The sequence below is a fragment of the Diceros bicornis genome, chromosome 12, assembly GCF_020826845.1.
Source record: "Diceros bicornis minor isolate mBicDic1 chromosome 12, mDicBic1.mat.cur, whole genome shotgun sequence".
Classification (NCBI taxonomy): Eukaryota; Metazoa; Chordata; class Mammalia; order Perissodactyla; family Rhinocerotidae; genus Diceros; species Diceros bicornis.
The window spans coordinates 10,337,857-10,348,411 of NC_080751.1; the positions used below are offsets into that span (position 1 = coordinate 10,337,857).

Here is a 10,555-nt window from a genome sequence, read left to right on the forward strand (position 1 = left end):
GACATTCCCACCAACAGTGCATTGCCTGTTCTCTCTTCTCCACATCCTTGCCAACATTTGTTGTTTCTTATCTTTTTGATAATAACCTTTCTGACAGGAGTGAAGTGATATCTCATTGCAGTAAAATTAAGAAAATCTTGAAAGTTTTACTGTAACTGTTAAAGAAATGTAATCTTTATTTAAAAATCTTCTCACAAGGAACACTTTATGTCAAGAAATTTTTTCGAAGAGTTCTACCAAATCAAGAAACATATATTTCCAATCTTATACAAGCTCTTTTAGAGAATAAAGAGAAGATGCTCCCTAACTCTGACGGATAATAATAGAAAAACATTCTCTAGCAAAAAAATTGAATGTGCTTGTAGTTAAGTTTCAGATGTAATTGGTGGTCCTCCCTCTCTGAAGCTAGGCAGCCTATCTTAGAAAGAGTATAGGACATTTGTCAAACATCAATTAAGAAAATAAGTATTGTCCATTATTCTCATCTATTCATTTGAGAATGTAAAGCTCCACGTGTAGTATCAACAAATATGGCAAATATGCAATATCTGCCAAATTGAGCAAAGATGTAATATTTGGCATATACTTATACTAAGAAAGTACCTATTGTGTATCTGAGATTCAAATTTAGCTAGGAGTCCTGTATTTTATCTGGCAACTCTACCTAGGTAGCAATACTGAGTTGCTCTAGCTCCATAGAAAAGATTTGGGGCAAGCTCCCATTGCCCTTTCAGGTGATGAAACAGACCAAGTGCTTTATTTTCACACGAGATGTGAGGGTGGGAAGGTGATGACAGTCAGGTGGTTAGCTGTGTGATGGTCCAAAAGTATTTAGATTCAATGAAAATCGTGTCCTTCACTCACGTCCATGGTGCTTTTCAAAGAAATCATCATTTATTCAGTGTTTCAGTCATTTGAGAAGCAGTAATAGAAATCTAGCCAGATAGTAAGTCCGCCCAACTCCAGTCCTAATTGAGGCCAGAATATGTTTCCAGGAAACAGGACAGAAAACCCACCGAGGCCCTTTCTTGCAAGTACTCAGGAAAGTGATTCCATGCAGCTCCTATAAGGATGAGGAACTGATCATGTGGTCCATGAAGTGGTGCTGGTCTCAAGCTGATAGTCACCTTGTCTATGGTGAGGTAAGGTGAGAAATCAAGAGGAAGATTTAAGAAAATTTTACTGTGTTGAACAGGTTAGTTTTGCCTTCGGAATTTAAAATTTTAAAAACTGACTTGTAACATATGTGTTTTTGTTTTATCTTTCATTTTTAGTAATTCATTTTTTTAAAAAGACCTTAATTTTTAGAATAGTTTAGATGTACAGAATTATTGCAATGGTAATACCGGGTCTTACCCTACACCCTGTACCCAGGGTCCCTATGATTAATGTCTTACATTAGTATAGTACTTGTGACAATTAATGAGCCATATTGATGCATTGTATTAACTAAAACTCACACTTTATTTGAATTTCTTTATTTTTCACCTCATGTCCTTTAGATTTTCCTTGTTTTTTGGTAACCTTGACATTTTTGAAAAATACTGACTAGGTATTTTGAATCATACTCTTTTATTGGAATTTGTCTGTTATTTTATTCTCATGACTAAACTGGGGTTATGTATTTTGGGGAGGACGATCACAGAGGTAAAATGTCATTCTCATCGTACTGTATCAAAGATATCTACCATCAACAAGACTTATCACGGTTGCTTTTGGTCTGGATCATCTGGCTGATGTAGTGTTTTTGAGCTTTCTCCACTATAAGTTACTCTTTTTTCCCCCTTTTCCATGTTTTACTCTTGGGAAGAAGTCACTACGCACAGCCCACTTAGTGTTGGAAGTTATGCTCCCTCTCCTCAAATGTGGAGGAGCCCCACAAGTTATTTGGGATTTTTCTACATGGGAGGTTGGTCTTTGTTCATTAATAAATTTAAATATTCACATATTAATTAAATCATATAAAAATATATATTAATTAAAATATAAATAAGTGTATATATTATTACCATATTGATGCATGGATATTTGCATTATACTTTGGGTCATAAGCCAATGTTCCTTTATTTTGTAGCTCAAATAATTCCAGCTCTGGCCATTGAGAGCTCTTTCAGTTGGCTTCTGTGTCTCACTGACACAATCTTAACAATATGTTTTTATTTTTATAGTCACTTCCTTACTTTCTGGCACAATAGGCTTCTCCAGGCTCATTTTATATATTACAGCACCCCATTCTTATACTCAACCATTTCTTCAAAAAGCTCTGGTTCCTTTTATTGAAAAAAGTATTAAAACCAAGATCTGGCACCAGAGGTGTTCCCACAATTCCTGAATATTCTGTTTTGTTTTTTTTTTTAATGTTTTATAGGTATAATTGGTATACAAAAAACTGCACATCATTAAAGTATGCAATCTAGTGAGTATGGACATTGTATAAACTTCTGTCACTATCATCACCACCACGGCTGTACGTATATATCCATCACCACTGAAAGTCTCCTCATGTCCCTTTTCTTGTTAGGGCTTTGTGTGTGTATGTGTGTGTGATAACAATGCATAACATGAGATATACCCTGTTAACCAATTTGTAAGTACACAATACCTTATGTACTGTTAACTCTAGGTACTATGTTGTACCACAGATTCTGAAGATTTTTTCCCCATCTATTGAGATCATCTCTATTGAGATGATCACATGATTTTTGTCCTTTATTTCCTTAATGTGGTGTATCACATTGATTTATCTGCATATCTTGAAACATCCTTGCATCCCAGGGATAAATGCCACTGGTCACGGTGTATGATACTTTTTTTTAAAAGAATTTCTTTTTTTTTTGTTTTTTTACTGGGAAAGTTTCTCCCTGAGCTAACATCTGTTGCCAATCTTCCTCTCTCACTCTCTTTTTTATTTCCTCCCTAAAGCCGCAGTCTGTAGCTGTATATTCTAGTTGTAAGTCCTACTAGTTCTTCTATGTGAGCCACCGCCACCGCATGGCTACTGACAGATGAGTGGTGTAGTTCTGCACCCGGTAACTGAAGCTGGACTGCTGAAGAGAAGTGTGCCGAACTCTAACCGCTAAGCCTACGGGACTGGCCCGTGTGATGCTTTTAACGTTCTGTTGAATTCAGTTGGCTAATATTTAGTAAAGGATTTTTGCATCTGTGTATTTCATGGATATTGCTTGTAGTTTTCTTTTCTTTTGGTGTCTTTATCTGGATAGAGTTCAAAATAGTTATTTTCTCTTCAGCACAAGAATCTGGTGGAGTTCCAGAAAGTAAAACCCATGAAAGCATAGAGACTTCCCTAAGATGACAGCCAACAGGAATTTCTCATTTTAAAGCCAACCCACATTCAGCACAAAGCACTTTGTCCAAATTACCATTTAATATTCCTAACTGTTTATGGTACTAGCAGCTCCTTCTCCAAGTAAGCAGAAATGAGAAGGGCTCTACGTATTCAGGTACCTCTGCAGATAATACGTGATGAGAGTGAGAAAAGCTGTTTGTTCTCAAATTGCTCAGATTTTTATCTATTTTAAGGAAGAGAGTGACAGCTTCCAATGCTCTGCTTATCAGCACTGTAACCAGAAGTCAAAGAAATTTGTTTTTTTCCATATTTTATAAAATTTATGGTTCAAAGTAGATTGCAAATTAAAGAAAACAAATTGATCCTTCACAGAAAATGGTTTCAGAAGTGCTGCTCTAAATAACATCAGACCCCACTAAGGTGGCTTGGGTCACACCATCAGGAGGAATATGCAGCAGAGTGTGTGGGACGCCGTCGTCTCCCTAGTATACAACATTAGTCCTATGTGAACAGGGTCTATATATTCACCACAAATGCCCTGGTAAGGTTATACACTTGGTCATTTTCTCAGGGAAACTGACCACTGGACGAAACTGGACAGAGGCAAGGCCTAGATTTCCTCCCACACCCACTTCTTCCTCAGAGACTGGCTGTGAGACTGGAGCACAAAAGCACGCGAGTATGGAAGAAAATATTTTTTTATTGCTCTCTGAGACCTCAGGCCATGCAACAGACAAAAAAAGTCTGACAGGAGGCTGAGGAGGAGGGAAGGGCAGAATGAGGTGGTCAGGTTGGTGGTGTGGAGAAAATATTCTTGTCCTGGGTGGGTCTTCACACTGGTCCCATGTCCATGACGAGCTGCATACCAGACTCAAGCAGATGACGCCCAGCCCTCCTAGTTCTTGAACTTGCAGACGTAGGGTAACTTCACATCACAGCTATAGTCTTTCCATTTCAGATATCCTGGAGAGAGAAAAGAGCTAAAGCGAATGGGCCTGGTGGAGCTTGAGAACCTAATGGAGAGGCCTCCCAGACTCTGGTCTAGAATCCAAAGCCTCTCTCTTTTCTTTGCAGGAGTCCCACTCCAGGGGAGGGAGATCCAAAGAGAGGAGAGACGAGAAAAGACGGGAAAAGGCAAGCCAAGATTACATTTCTCAGCTCAGGAACATTCCCTGAAGGTCAAGCCCAGAAATGGGGGATAAGGGGGTGGAAAAGACTGGGCACGAGGTAGCTCCTCTGTTTCTTACCTGTGCTTCGTGACAGGCTCCCGCAGGAGCCAGGGTTTGAGATGGTGGTGGGATCTCTCTCCCAGGCAGAGTAATTCAGCACATCAGTGCTACTCCACTCCCATCCACCTGTGTTGGGCTCAGAGCCCTATGGAGTAGAGGATGGTGCCAGGTGAGTTTGAATGGTCACTAGCGTTCTCATTGCATCGTCCCCTCAGCTATAATGCCTCATCCCTTCCCCAGACCATGACAATTTGTCTGCTCATCCAGATGCTGCCCCAGAGTTTTCCTTTGGAGAATTGTCCCTAACTCCTTGCTCGTATTGGAAAATCCCAAAGTCGATAATCACCAACGGAACCACTTGGAGTAACATGTTACTGGCTGAAAAAAAATTGTTGGTGCATTTGTGATTACCCTCTGATACTCACAGACAATGTCTGTTCTATAGGAGCAAAATGCATTCTATCTTCATTTAGGATTCCCTAAGCACAGAATGTGCTAGACTCAGAGAGGCTCAGAGAACTGAATTATAAGACCTCATATGTGATCTGTGTACAAAGCTTGCCAAGAGGCACATTAACTCAGCTGGAGACTAGGGACCACTGCAGGACTCAGCTCTTTAGCTGGCCTCAAGGCCCTTCCTTTCCCCCAAATATCACCCCGGATATCTGAGTTCTAGAGCTCTCTATGGCATCTCCTGGGCAGACACAGGGGATAGGGCCGTGGAGGGCCACAGCAGCTTAAGAGGTAACAGAGAGGAGAAAATGTAGTCGCACCTCTGTGGGGTCATGGAGCCCAATCCAGACATGTGAGTAGGAGTTCACATTGTTCTTGACCAGGGAGGCCACAAAGGATGCCTCAGCCCCACTGAGCACAGACACAAGGTGTCCTGAGGGCCTCTTCTGGCAGGCCATCTGTGTGGGGAAGGGAGAGACTGAGGAGGAGCCTGAGACATCACTGGGGGAAGGGCACGGTAGAGGTAGATGAGAAGGGGCATGTTTGCAAAGATGAGAGTGGCCATTCTCACCCTCAAGAAACTCTGGAGAATGGAAACTCCCTCATCTCTTGGCTCTAATACACTTTCCTTTATTACCCCTACCTGCAAATCCAACTACTCACATCTGCGTTCATCCAGGATTTTGGTGTTGTAAACACGGCATAGCAGTGGGAGCCATAGGCCTTGGAGCCTTTGGGACATCTGCTCCGTGATGAGCGCATATCATTCTGGGAGTCTTCGCCTGGGGTGGAAGGAAATACGGGAGAGGGATGAAGAGAAATGAACAGTGGAGATTGTGGTGAGCAAGGGAACTTGCAGAATATCTATGAGCCCAGTGCTTGGGGAAGTGACACCAAACTCCTGAGTACCTCCCACCATTGTCACCACTTTCAGAATTTCTTGATCTTGAATCCACCCCAATTTAATGAGGGACCATCTCTTTTCTTTTACCCTTCCCCTTTATTCAAAAGTCAATCCTTCTCCCACTCTGGGCTGACTGTTTCTATGTTCATTCCCCCCCCTTCATTCTCCTTCTTCATACCTCACTATTAACTCCTTATACTTTCCCTCTTCTACCTACGATCGTAAATTAGAGTCCACTGAGAAAATCGGAAATCATCTCATTCCAGTGTGAATGGACCACTGAGAGGCCTCCCACCACCTGTTACCCCGAAGGAAGGAGTGGTGATAATGGCAGGCAGGTCATTGTGTGGGGATGTACCTTGCCATGACCACATGTGTCACACAGGAGCCTTCCTCCTCTGTCTGGCCCTGAGCATTCATGGAGAACCCAGTGCTAGAGGCAAAGAAATCTCACCTTGGATTTGAGATAGGAACATCAGGCAGGAGAGCAGCATCCAGGACAGGCTGCGGAGGGCCATGAGAGGCAGTATCGTGTCTGTGTCTTCAGGAGGCAGAGAACACTAAAGGAAATGTGATCAGAGAAAGGGTACGCAGAGAGCCCTCTATTTTGCCTCTTGTCTTTTCTGTGTCTAATCCCTAGGAATAAATTGATGTTGGTGACATCCACCCCCTTTCTCAGTTCTAGGAAGAACTAGAGAGACAATTTTTACAGGTTACTCCTCCTCAGATCTCCCAGGACCGCCCTTGCTGACTCTCAATGCTCCTGTGTGCTCTGAAGACTGGAATCCTCCTCTAACCATCCCGCAAATGTGTGAGGTAAAACCCTTGCCATGGATTTCACCTTCTCTCAGCTCCCACTTACCTAGTGGAGAGATCTGTGATGGTTAGTCAAGTCAGAAAAGACTAGGCTTTTATAAGAGGACCTGAGGGAGGGGCGCTGAGTGTAGAGCCAGAGCAGGGCTCATGGGGAAGGGCTTGGCATTGGTTCAAGGAGATTTGCACTGCGGGGTGTAGACTCTTCCTGGCAAAGGCTGGGAATTGCCACAATGTTGCTTCCTTCCCATTAGGAGGGCAGTACTTTCCCCAGAAACAGGTGAAGTTTGAACTTCCCAGCAGCCTTCCCTAAATACCTTGTTCTGAAAACTTACCAGAATGACGGTAGCCTTTTGGCACAAACGCTGATGTTACACAGTTTAGAAAATATTGCGGCATGGAGAGAAAAGGAAATGTTCAAAGTGTAATTTTTCAGCAATCTACCAAGAACTTACTCCTGAATGCATATACGTGCATACGTATATATGTAATTATGCGCATACATATCTTTTTTAGAAACGTGTCTTTTATGATTAAATAAAAGCCAATTAATAACTAAAAATTGAGTGGTTATAGAAAATGGAGTTATTGGCGAGGGCAAAGTATTAGTTCAGGTAAAAGAAACACTTGAAATGAAGGGAAGGAACAATGGTTCAGAGTTGCTGCTTCAAGGTTGCAGCAAGGTGTGGAGGACACGTGCAATAATCTTGTAAGTCAATAGGCAAGCCAGGATCGGAAGGCACGGCACATAAACAGACTTGCCTTCCAGCCACCTCTATGTGAGAAGACTGAGAAAAGTTCCTCAGTTCAGGTCAATTCTGAGCTGGCAATTGGATTCTTCAGGGTGGCATTCTCAGATTGTGATCTGCAGACCTATGGGGGTCTTCAAGACCCTTGCAGGGGATCTGTGAAATTGTAATTTTGGTAATTGTACTAAAATGTTACTTGGCTTTTTCACTGTGTTGACACTTGTGCTGATGGAGTAAAAGCAAAGGTGGGTAAGAGCTCTGGTGCCTTAGCATTGACCAAGGCAGTAGCACCCACCTGAATTCCTCAGAGCCATATACTTGGAAGAAACAAAACAGACATTTCGTTTAAAAGTGTCCTTGATAAACTTGAGGAAGCAGTAAAGATAATTAATTTTAGTAAATCTTAAACTTTGAATACACTTATTTTAATATTCTCAATGATTCAATGGGAAGTCTGCATAGTAAAGTATAATGGTTGTCTTTAGGAAAAGCATATGCAACAGAGTTTTAATCTACAGTTTTCATGGAACACATTTCTTACATAAAATATGGATTAACACACAAAATTATTAATCCCATATGGGCATTTTGTTGACATTGTCTTAAAAATGATATGTTAGTTGGTAAATAAATATTTTTAAAAACTCCCGTTTTAATATCTAGTATTATAAATATAAATAACTCTCATAAATAATAATTCTTTGGAGTTCTCAGTAATATTTTTAAATTAAAGTAGACGTGACATATAACATTATATTACTGTTGGGTGTGGAATATAATGATTTGACAGTCGTATACATTGTGAAGTGATCACCACAATAATGCTAGTTACCATCTGTCATCATACAAAGTTACAAAATATTATTTTTCTTGTGATGAGAACTTTCCAGACCTACTCTCTTAGCAATGCAATACAATATTCTTGACTGCAGTAACCATGCTGTACATTATATCCCCATGACTTGTTTATTTTATAACTGGAAGTTTGTACCTCTTTTTTTTTTAAATGATTTTTATTTTATTTATTTATTTATTTTTTTGTGAGGAAGATCAGCCCTGAGCTAGCATCCACGCCAATCCTCCTCTTTTTGCTGAGGAAGACCGGCTCTGAGCTAACATCTGTGCCGATCTTCCTCCACTTTATATGGGACGCCACCACAGCATGGCCTGACAAGCGGTGCTTCGGTGCACGCCCAGGATCCGAACCCGGGCCGCCAGCAGCGGAGTGCATGCACTTAACCACTACACCATGGGGCGGCCTGAAGTTTGTACGTCTTGATTCCCTTCACCCATTTCCGCCAGTTCTCAAACACCTTCCCCTCCGGCAACCACCAATCTGTTCTCTGTATACGCGAGTTTTGTTTTGTTTATTTGTTTTTTGTGTGTGTTTTTAGATTCCACATATAAGGTAAATCATATGGTGTTTGTTTTTCTCTGTCTGATCTATTTCACTTAGCATGATACCCTCAAGGTCCATCTATGTTATTGCGAATGACAAGATTTCTTTCTCTTTATGGCTAAGTAGTATTCGATTGTATATATATACCACATCTTCTTTTTCCTTTTATCAGTGGATGGACATTTAAGTTGTTTCCATATCTTGGCTGTTGTAAATAATACTACACTGAACATAGGAGTGCATATATCTTTTTGAATTCGTGTTTTCATTTTCTCCGGATAAATACCAAAAAGTGGAAATGCTGGATCATATGGTAATTCTCTTTTTAATTTTTTGAAGAACCTCCATACTGTTTTCCATAGTGGCTTCACCAATTTACATTCCCACCAGTGCACAAGGGTTTCTTTTTCTCCACATCCTCACCAACACTTGCTATTGCTTGTCTTTTTGATAATAGCCATTCTGACAGGTGTATGAGGAGTCCTCAATTAGTTTTAAGAGTGTAAAAGTGTCCTGAGATAAAAACAGCTTGAGAACTTCTTATTAACACTGAGCTACCAATTTCCAGGAAATATAGGGGATGGAGACAGATTTTATGTTTGAACATAGGGATACAATCAGCAACACATAGGAGGTGGGTAACTTTAGGAAATCACTCTATTTCATTAACAAATTAATTTAAGAACATAAAGCAATATTACCCTCTTAACATCTGAAAGATGTATCAATTGAACACAATGTGTGTATCATGTTTAGATCCTGATGTAAACAAATCAAATGGGAAAAAATAATTAGGAGACAATTGACTAAAAGTGAACATTTGAAATTGTAAAGAGATTCTTTTATTTTTAGGTGTGATTATGGTATTGTAATTATATTATTTAAAGTGTTCTTATCATTTAGAGATACATAATAAAATACTTACATATGAAATATGCTGTTTAGGATTTCCTTCAAAATAATCCAATGTGGTGGGGGTAAAGAAAGGGAAATGAGAGGCCATGAGGTCATGATTGTTGTTTCTTGGTGATGACTACATAGAGGTTCATTGTGCTATTCTCTTTGGGTTTGTTTAAATATTTGTCAAAAGACACTGGGAAAGAAGTTTTGGAAAAAAGAATTGAGGAGCAACAATTAAGAAAGAAATCTTAAGGCCAATCTGACTCAAGGGCATAGATATAGAATTCCTCAACAGAATACCAAACAAATCAAATTCACCAATGTATATAATAAATGAAGACAAAGAAGAGTTGACCTCAGGATTGTAGAGATAGTTTATTATGAGAAAACATTAATGTAATTCTCACATTAAGAAATTAAAGGAGAAAAATATACGATCATCTTAAAGGAAAAAAAAATCACTCAGTGAAATTCTACACCTATTATTGAGTGATAAAAATTCTTAACACAGAAGGGGAAGATAGGAATCCCTTAACATGATAAAGAAACTCACAAAGATTTAAGTAAAACATTGAAAACATTTCCTTAGAAGTCAGGAACATAAAAGTGTCCCACCCTCACTGATTCTATTCAACAACATTATATTGTAGAAAGTACACTTAGAAAAGAAAAGGAAAATTAAAACATGGAAGGAGAGTAAATGAAATTATCACTATTTGCAGATGATATGTTTTCTCCATGTAAAACTCAAAAGAATCTTCAGAGTAATTGTTAGAAGCAGTAGGAGAATTCAACCAGCAA

At 39.8% G+C, this 10,555-nt stretch overlaps 1 protein-coding gene across 1 annotated transcript; it reads right to left on the minus strand.

Moving 5' to 3' along the window:
• Positions 1–4,202: 4,202 nt before the first annotated feature.
• LOC131411655 (regenerating islet-derived protein 3-alpha-like) lies at positions 4,203–6,417 on the minus strand. Its single transcript, XM_058550646.1, has 5 exons — positions 6,348–6,417; positions 5,653–5,771; positions 5,310–5,447; positions 4,555–4,681; positions 4,203–4,270 (listed from the first exon to the last, which is right to left on the minus strand). Exons 1-5 carry the CDS (start codon positions 6,409–6,411, stop codon positions 4,203–4,205), a joined length of 516 nt encoding a protein of 171 aa, XP_058406629.1. The 5' UTR covers positions 6,412–6,417.
• Between the last annotated feature and the right edge of the window lie 4,138 nt (positions 6,418–10,555).